Genomic DNA, 12,378 nt, shown 5'->3' with positions numbered 1-12,378 from the left:
TGTCTTTATGTTTACTTTCGCTTGTTGCCTTTACCCAAGACATTGACCCTGGGCTCTCCTGACTTGGTCAGGACGCCAGGCGCCATGCGAGCTGGGCTGACAAGCTGCCATCCTGCACTGATGGATGATCAGCAGGTAGCACGGCAGTCAGTGCACATCTTTTCCCTTCTCGACATTTTCCCTCTCCAATTTTTGGGTCCCGTGGAACCCAGTTGGCCGCGTTGGCCCAGTGGAATTACAAGCTGCCGGGAGGATGAACGTTGTGCTTGGGGGATTTGAGGTTAGGGTTGCCGCTCACTTCCCTGATGGGCTACGCCACACCTATTGTTACCCCTGGATTCGGCACGGTCCTCTCAGCTTAGGCCATTTTGGCCCTGTTTCGGTCGTCCCTATCCCTCCTGTCACCTCCACTCATCGCCATCCCAGCCCATCCTAGCTCTTCGAATTCCACTCTGACAGCGGCCGTTGACATCTGTCTCGATCGCTTATTCTGCAGGTCCCATCAGCTAACACGTCTGTTGCACCAGTATTTTAGCAGCTTAGAACGTCTCAGATTGGCACAAGATGGGAGCAGCAGCCTCTCGCCTTCTCCTCGCCTGTCCATCCTCTCACCGAACCATCTTCGATCCAACTCACATTCTTCCTCAACTTCTAGCTCTTGCCTTTCTCGCCGGGAGCGGAATTTGTTGTTGAGCCGAGCATTCCTGCGGGTGCGGAAGAGGACTTGCCACACCAGCATCCATAGCAACGCTTCTGCAGCCATCTGGTTCGCCTCTCTATCACCAGCGGCCCAGCGCAAGCTGTTTTCCAAAGAGGAGCGCAAGTTGTATGCACAGAGCAACCACAGCGTCATCCTTGACGCCGCCGACGAGACTCTACGCCGCCGCAGTTGGCATCCTACTCTTTTGTCCCACGAGCGTCGAATCTCGGACGATCAGACCATAGTCGACTCGGAGAATCTCGATTACGATTGTCAAGACAAGGTAGACTCGGCCATCGATATGAGCGACTACTCAATAGATGGCTTTCGGTGGTTGGATGATGAAACAGACATTGATTTGAGGCTTGATGATTACCACGAGGCAATTGCACAGACAGCACGAAGAACAGCGTCATTTTCTGATCTCAGACCACCCACAAAGCGGAAAACTTCGTTGTCAAGTCTGTCTATTCGACGTGGACGCAGTTCTACATCATCTTCTCGACCACGTCTGCCTCTACCTCCCACCCCAGCAGGCGAGCCACCATCTACACCCGCCATGCCTACCCCAGCATCTGTAAACCGCTCGCCGTCATTTTCCATCAAACACATTAGGTCTCAAGCATCCTTATCGTCCATCGATCCCCGAGCGACCCACTATCAGGACCCAGCGGCTCGCCTAAAGCTTCGGCTTTATCTGGCATCTCCGCAAAAATTTGACGAAGCGGTTGAATTTGGATTCCCTTCTGTCAAAGGGAACAATCAACGGCTACCGGCAAGGCCAATGACAAGCCCGCAACCTTTCCAAGACACAAATCGAACCTTCTTCCATGATGATACTCCTGAGCTTTCTGGAGATGAGGGAGACGATGCAGATGAACCAGACACTCTTTATGACCCTAGAACACCTGAGGACCCCGTGTTCCAGATGCACCGACCTGTTCAAAAGAACAGCATGGAGGCTAGCGGAAGTCTGCGGCCCTTCTCTCTGCGTCGGAAGACCGAGTCATATGCACGGGGTAGCACAACAGAACGTGAAATGACTCTCCACATGACGCTCACCAGACCGGATCTCCGAGCGCCCGAGGAAATCCCTCCATTGCCATTACCAACCCATGTCAAGGTTAATCAAATCCCATTGGAGCGACCACAGCTGAATCTGGACGGCAACCCAATGTCCATTTGGGACACCCTACCGACGGAAGAATCCAAAGTGAAGCGATTTTTTCGGAAATTCAAGCTGAAATGAAAACAAGTGCAATACTGAAGGCGGTAATACTAGTTTGTTGAGGGAGTCTTATAGCGATCAGAGCGAACTGTGGGATATTTCCATGGACTGTATCAGTACTGAAGGCATTTGTATGTTGAGCGAGCGTGTTTTGGATGATATCAATGATGGCATGCCCGTTTCTCGGTGGCCAGGAGATTTTGACTCAGGGGACAGCTACCCACCCGTAGGTCTAAACGACTGGGATGGCAGGGCTACTTTAGGTAGTAATCAAGCAGTGAGACACCAGTTTCTATCCATGTAATGGCCTCGTACCATGAGAATGGCAATGAGTGCAGGGGATGATACGGTGGTGATTAAGTCATACCTCATGTACGGAGCACTGTGAACGAGCGTTGAATAAACAGCTAGGTAGGTGGTGCTGCTACGAATAGTATCCTGAGACACGGTAGAGTATCGGCTTTCCCAGAGAGATTGTGAAACACGGCGCATGATTGGCCATCCTGCCGGCTTGGAGGTAGTGAGCGTGAGGTGTGAGTCGTGAGGTGCGACTGGGGGCCAGGAATCTGATACGCGTGTATAGTGCAAAGAGTACGGAGGAAGCCAGGCTGTCAAAAGCTGCTCGCCAGGCATTGGTGTTCACTCCTCACTGCTGCTAATCCAAGTTTACCAACTAGGCAACTCGTTTTCGTTCATTTTCATCAGAAAAGGGACCAATCTGTTCATTTACTCACCACAACTCATTTTCCCATTGTATCTCCTCTTGAAATCCTTTCGATTCTCTTTCAAACCGGTCCAGTTCGCCTTCGCACTCGATGTGTTAGTTGACCATGATAATCCGGTCCTTTTGTCGTCGCGCCCTCGCCTCGTCATTCGCCCTACTCCTTCTCCTCAACCCGCAGCCTGCCTGCGCCAAAAAAGATGGCCCGACCATCACCTCTACAAAGTTCGATGATCCCCTAGAAAGCCTCTTCTACTTTGATGATTCCAACGTCATCCTCGGCCATAATAAAGAGACAAGCTCAGTCTGGCGCAGTCTCGATGCCGGTGAGACCTGGCAGGAAGTTAATGATTCCGGCCAGTCAGGTAGTGCCTGGGATCTCTGGCCGCACCCGTGGGATCCTGCCCGCGCATACATTCTCGGCCTAGGCCACGACCATTGGATCACTACAGACCGCGGAGAGACATGGAGGAAGTTCAACTCAGGTGCAGGCCTCGCCCTGTTCCGCAATAACCCGTTAAGCTTCCATGGTCGAGATGCCAAACGAGTCATCTGGAATGGCGAGGAATGCGTGGGTTTGGCATGCACCGAGCTTGCTATCTATACCGACGACGACTTCAAAACCGTCAACCGAATAGGCAGCCAGACCAGAGGATGTCAGTGGGCTGTGAGCACTCCCAGCTTCGCCGAGGACATCGCTGCCGAGGTCGACGACCGAATCTTCTGTATCGTCGAAGGCCTTTATTCTCCCTGGCCCAAGGACAACCGGCTACTGGTTTCTGATGATTATTTCAAGTCAAAAGGCATCGAGCCACAATTGGACGGCGGCCGCGCCGTCACTGGCATCATCAGCATGGCTTCGGTCAAAGGGTTCGTGGTTGCTGCCTCAAAGTCCGAGGGCACTGATGAGCTGGCCTTGTATGTCACCAAAGACGCATCGGAATGGCACCGAGCCGAATTTGGTCAGCATCGTATTGATGAGGATGCATACACCATTTTGGAAAGCACAAACTATAGTATGCAGGTCGATGTCCTCGGTTCCCGGCCCTCCAACCCCATGGGCTACCTCTTCACTTCGAATTCCAACGGTACATACTTCACCCGAAACATTGATCATACAAACAGAAATATCTATGGACGGGTGGATTTTGAAAAAGTTCAAACAATTCAAGGTATCGTGCTTGTCAACACCGTGGATAACTATAAGGAGGTCGAGGCTTCCATCGTTGCAGAGAAAAAGATCAAGTCCCAGATCAGTTTCGACGACGGTAGAACATTCCAGCTTCTCAAGGCCGGAAAGGAAAACCTACACCTCCATTCTGTAACTGATGCTCGACAAGGTGGAAGGATGTTTTCCAGCCCAGCCCCTGGTATTGTCATGGGCGTGGGAAACACAGGAAAATATCTCAAACCTTACGAGGATGGCGACTTATACGTCTCGGATGATGCCGGCGTCACCTGGTACGAAGGGCTGGACGGAGCTCATCTTTATGAATTCGGCAATCAAGGTGCTGTGATTGTGGCTGTCTACGATGAAGACACTACCAGTCATCTCATGTATTCGATTGATCACGGGAAGAGCTGGAAGAAAGCTGACCTGGATACAAAGATCCGCGCCAAGTTTATCACAACCGTCCCGGACTCTACCACACTCAAGTTTCTTTTGATGGGCACTCATGGGTCTGGCTCCAAGACGGAGTGGCACATCTTTAAGATCGACTTCGAAGGCCTACATGAGCGTGCTTGTAAGGACAAGGACTTTGAGCGGTGGCCTGCTCGTGTCGATGAAGGCGGCAAACCTACCTGTGTCATGGGACACAAGCAGTTTTTCACCAGGCGCAAAGCCGACGCCGACTGTTTCATTGACGAGGAATTCAAGGACCCCGTGCCTGAATTTGAACCTTGCGTGTGCTCAATCGCCGATTTTGAGTGCGACTACAACTTTGTCCGAGATCCCGATGACCTCACGAAATGTAATCCAGCATCGACCATTCCCATCCCCAAGGGAGAATGCAAGGATGGAAAAGGTACTTTCCGAGGCCCGTCTGGCTGGCGCTTGATACCTGGCAATGGATGCACTCGTAAAGGTGGTGAAGAGCTGGACAAAGATATCGATCGCCCATGCACGGACGCGGTACTCAAGCCCATCTCTGGAGACATAACCGTCGAGAAGACATACTTCGATGCTCAACGGTTCTCCGAATGGTATTATCTCGAAAGAGCTGACACATCAATTGGAACCGATGAAACCATTGTCATGCGTACAAGTGAGCAGGACATTTTCTTATCCAGTGATCATGGCAAGACCTGGAATCCTATTCTGAAAAATGAACCCATCACTGCTATTGCTCCGAACCCACATCAGCATGATGTTGTCTTCTTCCTGACGGGTTCCAGAACCGTCCACTACACCATTGATCGTGGAGTTCGGTTCGACATGTTTGAAGCACCTGAGAGACCCAGCAATCTGAGACTGCCGACGCTGAAGTTCCATCCAGATTACAAAGACTGGCTGCTCTGGTCTGGGGCCGTAGGAAAAGATGACCATACCAATGTCTTCTACTCAAAGGATCGAGGTGACAATTGGCAAACTCTTGTGAGATATGCTCGCAAGTGCGAGTTTATCACAAGAGAAGGTCGAACCAATGCGGAACAACTCATCTACTGTGAACAGTATGAGGACGAAAACCCAGACAAGAGTTTGAGACTGTTGTCCAGTGAAAACTTCTTTGGTGATTCGAACGTACACTTCCCCGACATTTTGGATTTTGCCACGATGTCGGAATTTATTATTGTGGCAGCCAAAGCGGACGATAAGCAAGGTTTGAAGGTCGACGCTAGTGTCGATGGGAGAACATTTGCCTCAGCACAATTTCCGAAGAACTTCCAAGTCGCACATCAGCAAGCATATACCGTGCTTGATAGCTCCACGCACGCAGTCTTCCTCCATGTCACGGTTAGTACGGCACCAGATCGCGAATATGGCACGATTATCAAATCTAACAGCAATGGGACCTCGTATGTTCTTACGATCAACGCAGTCAATCGTGACACAGAAGGCTATGTCGACTTTGAGAAGATGCAAGGGCTTGAAGGCGTTGCCATGGTCAATGTTGTCTCCAACATCGGCGAAACCAACGATGGTGAGAAGAAGAAGCTGAAATCTATGATTACCCACAATGATGGAGCAGAATGGGCCTTGCTGCCACCACCCAAGAAAGATGCTTTGGGGAATGACTATAAATGTGTTGGTGAAGCCGGTAAAGCCACTGAAAAATGTTCGTTGCACATCCACAGTTATACCGAGCGAGCCGATAAGTCAGCTACATTCTCCAGTCCAAGTGCCGTCGGTTTGATGATGGCCGTTGGCAATGTTGGTGACCATCTACTGCGGAAGGATGATGCTGCAACGGACACATTTATCACTCGTGATGCTGGGATCACTTGGAAATCAGTAAAGAAGGGCAGCTACATCTGGGAATATGGTGATCAAGGCAGCATTATCGTTATACTTGAAGAGTCCAAGCCTACCAAAGTCTTGTATTATTCTCTCGACGAAGGAGATACATGGAAGGAATTCGAGTTTTCTTCCAATGTCGAAATGCAAATCGACGCCATCACCACGTTACCATCGGACAATTCAAGAAACTTCCTTCTTTGGGGTCGTGAAATTGGGACTGGTGCCAAGCGTGGCATTACCACCGTCAACGTCGACTTTAGCGGTCTCAAGGAACGACAACGGCAATGCGAGCTGGATGAGGCCAACCCAGTCAACGGTGATTATACCCTCTGGGAGCCGAAGCACCCGATGCAAGACTCCAATTGCCTGTTTGGCCATGTAGCACAATATCACCGCAAGAGGACCGATGCCGACTGCTACAACGGCAAGATCATTGACCATCTGCACAGCATCGCTGAAAACTGTTCCTGCACTCGACAAGATTTTGAGTGCGATTACAATTACGAGCTTAACGCTGACGGAAGTTGTCAACTTGTGCCTGGCATGGAGCCACCCGACCACGTACAAAATTGTCGAGACAACCCTAAACAGATCGAATTCTACTATCCAACAGGATATCGACGCATTCCACTGACGACATGCTCAGGTGGGCGAGAGCTAGACAAGCTCGAAAGCCGACCCTGCCCAGGCCACGAAGACGAGTATCAAGAAAAGCATGGCATCGGCGGAGCGGCGCTATTCTTCGCGATTTTCATCCCTCTGGCTGCGGCCGCTGGCGTCGGCTACTGGGTCTTCACGAAATGGCAGCAACAAGGATTTGGCAACTTCGGCCAGATCCGTCTGGGTGAGAGTATTGGCGGAGCATCTCAAGGCTCAGGAGATCCACTCTGGATAGCCATCCCCGTCGCCATTATCAGTGGCATCGTGGCCGTCGCAAAAGCTACTCCTCTGCTCGTCATGAGCCTCTGGCGCAGCGCGCGAGGATACATGCCCGTTGGGTCTGGCGGTGGTGGCTCTGGCGGCAGATTCGGAGTCGGCGGCAGGGGCGCGGGCGCTGGCGGCTACGGCGCGCCATATCGGTCCAGAGATGCCTTTGCAAGTCGCACTCAGGATTACTCTCAAGTCGTCGAGGACGATGAGTTGCTTGGTGACGGATTTGACGATGAAGAGGAAGTTTAAGAAGGGAGAAGGCTTTTCCTTGTTTAGAAGCCCCTCCAGCGCTTGATTGAGACCGAACCATCCCACCCCTCTTTTCTTTCCCTGGCCTGGATGCTTTGTCTCTCACCGCTGTCAAGAGGGGATATGAGTCAAATGGTTGGTTTTCTATCTCGATGTCTACAGTACAAGTGTGGAGGTAAATAAGCAGCAAGGATCTTCGGGTCCAGCCAACACTCCCACACGAAGGGGGCTACACTGCCTGGAGCTGATAAAAACAAGGCAGGGAAAAGGGGTCTAGTAGACTCTATTGGATCCCAAGAGCGAAGCAAGTCCTAGGCCCGCCCGCCGTACGCTCGCCATCGAGGACGCTGGGACTCACGAGAAGAGGAGGGGACAATGAAACATAGACTCGGGAGGGAAATGTTGCCATTCTTCCCTCATGCTTGGTTCCTTCCTCGGGGTGTTTTCTGCTTTGGTCCGCGTGGATAGGCCCGCTGCCTTCCTTCTCTTTTCTCCCCTTTCTCCCCTTTCTTTGTACGTTTGTATTTCTATTACTTTTTGGGGGGCCAATGGAAATACCGAGGTCCGGGAGTACGTACACACGTGTTTTAGAACAAGCCAGAACGGAACGATATAATATAAAAACTCCCCCCCAAAAAAGCACACTGCGTCTCTCACTCACCCCTTGGAGCGGCGCTTGGGTGATCAAGTAGAGTGTATAGGGTACGGACATCTGTCAAGAAAGGTGGGTTGCGTCAGCCAGGCAGGCATTCAACGCGGCCGATTCCCAGGCTGAGAAGTATTTACTTGGGTCCATCGACTTGCGACTTTTCTTCAAGAACCTGTAATTCGATTCTGCCATGATCCTTGATAATTATGGAGTACATAGACAGCTGAACCCCGCATCCCCTGCGAGCGGGTTAGGTTCACCTCAGCTCGGGGGGGGGCGAAACCGAACTATCTAGGGCAGTCAGTTGACTGACGAATGTCTGAGAGTTGAGAGAGAGAGAGAGAGAGATGACTCTGTCGTTGTGTCGTCTCTTGTCTCCTTCTGAGCGATCGCGCAATTCCACAGTTTAGGTTCGACTGCCACTGCTCTGCACTGTACCGCACTGCATTGCACTGCACTGCACTGCATTGCAGGTGTACTACGGTGCCACACATGTGGTTGGCAGGTGAGGGGCATGTTGGTGCCCAAAACATCAGCAAGGCGGAGTGAGGGGTAATGTAAGCAGCATGAACATGAGGGGTTCTCGGGCTTGACAGCAATACACGCGCGAGGGGCAGTGGGCGAGGGACGAGGGACGAGGGGTTCAGGCAAACGACGAGGCGGTTCTTTTGCATGGCTGCTCTTCCCAAATCTTTCCAAGGAAAAAAGTCAAAAGCACACAGTATCCCCTTTGGTCAAAGTGTATATATGTGTGTGATATATCCGGAGAAAATCCCTTCGCTATGAACCGTGGTCGTCAAATGTAGCAGCAGTAGATAGATATGCTAGTTTTCAAACACTGCACAAACACATTGGTGTCACACCCAAACACAGTCCTCGGTTGATCTCCCTGACATCCTGTCTCTCACAACTTCCTTCGGTTCCAAATCATTTGCAGACTTCGAAAAAGGGTGTTGATTAAAAAGTCATGGTGTCTCGTTGCCGGTCACAGGAAGATTATAGAGGTGATAGTGAGGTATTGAGGACACTGGTCTGTCGAGGTCCTAAGTTGAGGACATTCTAAGGATGGTCTGTCTAGGATGAAAAGACCTCTTCGACTTGCTTGGAGGCCTCGTCCTTGGAGATCCCGTAGGCAGCGGCGACCTTGTCGGCGAGGACATCCTTGCTGCCAGCAGCGGCCTGGAAATCAGCAGGGGTGAGTTTGTCGAACTTGGCACGGAGCTTTGCCTTGGTTGCGTCGTCGGCCATGGTGATAAATGTGTAGAGATGGAAAAGGTCTGGGAAATGATGGATGGATGAGATGAAGGTTCTATGACCGTTTAGCTTGAGGAGGAAGGAAAGAAAATGGTGGTGCCAGAGTCGGACGTGTTTGTTTATATAATAATGATTGACGCCGGGATTGGCATGCCCCTCGACCCTCAACCCTCAACCCTCGACCCCTCCCGGCCAAACTGTCCCTCCTTCATCTCCTTCTCACGCCAGGAATCCAGAATCGGCATCCTGGTATTGCACCATCATTCTCGCGAGCCCCATGTCTCCACAGGACTCGAAGTTAAAGGCCACGTCGTTGTCACGTAGATCCAATCATGGTGGGGCCATCTTCACCGATTCATCTTAATATCGAATTAGAGTGCGTGACGGAAAGTGACGGGCCGCTGTATTGAGCAAGGTGCCGTCCTTGGGCTTCTCTAGCTTTCGGCCAGAGGTCAATGAGGGGCAATTCCAATGTTGACATTGTGGTGTCTGCATGAACTCGACCCACGGACAACCATCTAGCGGTGAAGACAGACATTAGAGGTTGACATCGGCATTGATTGCAGGACAACAGAAACGCAGGCATGTGAAACCAGGATTGTCTGATGCTGTGCGTCGGCTGCAGGCTTTTCCCCAATATGACCATCCTCATGGACGCCTTCTAACACCCCTCTTTTTTGATATTTATTTTATGTATCGTTTTGGATGGACTTTCGAGGCCCGAAGGTACTGCTGATTCGCTCAGCACGGGGGCCGATGTCAGGCACCAGGGTCCTCAAAGGAGGGAGGCTTTATTTGGCAACGCCACCTTCCTCCATTTGACTTTCTCGGGCTTTGGACCATCTGTTGGTGGCCAGTACCCCTCCATCAAGCCCTGGGTGGGAATAGTGGCGATCCACGGCTCGATATCACAGGCCTGGAAAGCACCCTTAGCTCCTAGAGCAGCTCGAATCTTCTGGGAGAGCCCCATAGATTACGGACAGGCCACAAGCAATCAAAGTAGGCTTTGGTCGTGCATAATCAGTGGTAGGAGGTGCTGTATGTAGTTGGCGTGATTTGAATGAGCGCAGGTGAGATCGCTTATCAGCTGATTGAAACGTCGTCCATGGCTCGTATGGCTCGTTTGACTCGTTTGGAATGATGGGGACCGTGTTGAAGGGAGAAAGGGGCTGCACACCCTATCAAGAATGCAGCAGGGTTTTCTTGGCAAGCATTGCCGCCTAACCGGGCGGGATTAGCAAAGGGCGAGTGTTCGTTTCGAGGCACAATGGATGAGTTTGAGTGAATGGAAGGAAAGGGCAGTGAGGGCGAACGAGCTCACCCTGGGTAAAGAACTACACACCGACACCGACGGGCTACCACTGGTCAGCCAGGTTGAAGATGATGAAGACTTGTCAGCACGGCATTGAGTGTGAAACAGGAACAGCAGGAAGACCAGGTTTCTGTGCCTTGTACTGATGATATCGGAGGTTCTGAGATACATGTCTATCTGGGCAGGGCCGTCCTTGAATAAAATAGTAGGATTTGCATTGCGTCGTTTCCCTGTCCCATGGTTCGCAAATGCCATATCAGATTCCCATTCCGACACAAGCTGCTTGCGTCTAAACTAAATATCTTTTCGATGCACGTCAGTTTTGGGAGCTAATGGAGCTCCTGACCTGGAAGCACGAAGTTGATTTTGTAAAAGACATGCGAATGAACGAGAATGGCGCGTGTTTTGGCTACCCAAGACTGTGCTTGCTGAAACTCCATCCGCAGCTTGTTTTGAATCACCACTTCGTCATCTTGAATGGCTTCCACTTCCTCCTGAGTTTGCTTGACGTACTGTATGATCTGATCAAGTTGACCAAGAGTCACTACAATGGCGGTGTTTTGATTGACAAGGAAGCGGATGCTGAAGGTGTGGTGCTTGCGACTGTTGATCTCTCGCTGATATGCCTGCAGACCTGACTGAAGTACGCCAATTTTGGTGATCTCGGCTTTCATCGCAGTTAGAAGGCTGCCGCGGGTTTTGGGGGGAGCAGGAGGTGTTTCGAACCTGCCTGTATAGCCAAAGGCGCAATCGAAATTGAAAGGGTTCCGTTCAGTCATCTTGTCTTCTGCTTGGCGACCTTCGGGCCCTACCAGAGTCCCATTAGACGAGACAGGTCCTGCCTTGCCTATAGCGTCTTTCCGGTTTCCATTGAGCGCAGGGGACGGCATTCTCTCACTGGCGCCATAATTGTCAGAGAATTCTTCAGAAGATAGCTTGGAATCATTGTTGAGGCTTACTGCTTTCCAACTCGCCCGGCTCCGTCACCTTTCATCTCCTCCACCTTTCCCTGCTTCGCATTCTCGTCAATAGTAGGAGTTATGATGCCACAGGCGACCCCTTCGTCGATCTTCACAAACTCTTTCTGGAGCCCTACCCCCGGCTCACCTACACCCTCAATACCTGATCCAGTCGCCCCTAGAGTTGCGGCGTGGCGCTGGTTGGCTGTTTTAGAATCTGGAAGCCTGTGACAGCGCTCTTCTTCCGGAGCAGTTGATTCTAGTGCTAATGATATGCTAGTCGCGGGCTGGAATGATGTAATTCCGTTCATGGGGTCACTAGAAATCATTCTCCCGTTGGCGTTTGTAAAACCACAATCGTATGTCTCAGTCCGTGCGCGTTTTCGATCAAATCATGAGGCTGAAAGAGTTTTAGAGATTGCAAGACTTCCTAGTAAGCGAATTTCCTCGATCTTAGCATGATGTAGAAAATTCAGGTTTTGAAGATTGAACGATTAGCACTGCACCATTAAGTAACCTGAAATGGAATGTGAGCAAAACAATTCAGGGCAGTGAATGAGCATCGAACAGTCTTCACTCCACACTGCAAGACCAAGATCACTCATTGTGTGTGAATGTTTTGTTTTATCTTGCAAACCTTTCATTTTGGGTAATTCTTTTGAAAGCATTGCTAGTCTTGGAGAAGTATCATTCATTGTTGCTGGTTGTTCGCTGGCCAGATTCAAAGCAACGAATCAATCAATCAATTACTTGCTTGTCGGCTGGCACAAGCAGTTCCAGCTTCTGGTGTTGGGCTGTAAAGAAAGCTGGCAAGCCAAAGGGGAGAGGTTTGGATGAATCAGCGATTGCCGAGTCCACGACCAGCAGTGAGCCTATCTAATATGTAATTAGGAGTCGAGCTCGTCCATCACTTTAG

At 50.8% G+C, this 12,378-nt stretch overlaps 4 protein-coding genes across 4 annotated transcripts; 2 read left to right on the top strand and 2 right to left on the bottom strand.

Moving 5' to 3' along the window:
• Positions 1 to 1,259: 1,259 nt before the first annotated feature.
• Positions 1,260 to 1,949, top strand: A1O9_01723 (uncharacterized protein; the record flags this gene model as incomplete). The annotated part of the gene is made up of 1 exon (XM_013410881.1): positions 1,260 to 1,949. One exon carries the CDS (start codon positions 1,260 to 1,262, stop codon positions 1,947 to 1,949), a length of 690 nt encoding a protein of 229 aa, XP_013266335.1.
• Positions 1,950 to 2,758: 809 nt separating this feature from the next.
• On the top strand, positions 2,759 to 7,288 carry A1O9_01722 (uncharacterized protein; the record flags this gene model as incomplete). The annotated part of the gene is made up of 1 exon (XM_013410880.1): positions 2,759 to 7,288. One exon carries the CDS (start codon positions 2,759 to 2,761, stop codon positions 7,286 to 7,288), a length of 4,530 nt encoding a protein of 1,509 aa, XP_013266334.1.
• Positions 7,289 to 9,011: 1,723 nt separating this feature from the next.
• On the bottom strand, positions 9,012 to 9,470 carry A1O9_01721 (uncharacterized protein; the record flags this gene model as incomplete). Its single annotated transcript, XM_013410879.1, has 2 exons — positions 9,012 to 9,246; positions 9,415 to 9,470. The coding sequence occupies 2 exons, from the start codon at positions 9,468 to 9,470 to the stop codon at positions 9,012 to 9,014; spliced, it is 291 nt and encodes a 96-aa protein (XP_013266333.1).
• Positions 9,471 to 10,832: 1,362 nt separating this feature from the next.
• A1O9_01720 (uncharacterized protein) lies at positions 10,833 to 11,773 on the bottom strand (the record flags this gene model as incomplete). The annotated part of the gene is made up of 2 exons (XM_013410878.1): positions 10,833 to 11,400; positions 11,463 to 11,773. The coding sequence occupies 2 exons, from the start codon at positions 11,771 to 11,773 to the stop codon at positions 10,833 to 10,835; spliced, it is 879 nt and encodes a 292-aa protein (XP_013266332.1).
• Between the last annotated feature and the right edge of the window lie 605 nt (positions 11,774 to 12,378).

Source organism: Exophiala aquamarina (genome assembly GCF_000709125.1).
Source record: "Exophiala aquamarina CBS 119918 chromosome Unknown aczIA-supercont1.1, whole genome shotgun sequence".
NCBI lineage: Eukaryota > Fungi > Ascomycota > Eurotiomycetes > Chaetothyriales > Herpotrichiellaceae > Exophiala > Exophiala aquamarina.
This window is presented reverse-complemented; position numbering and strand designations above follow the sequence as displayed.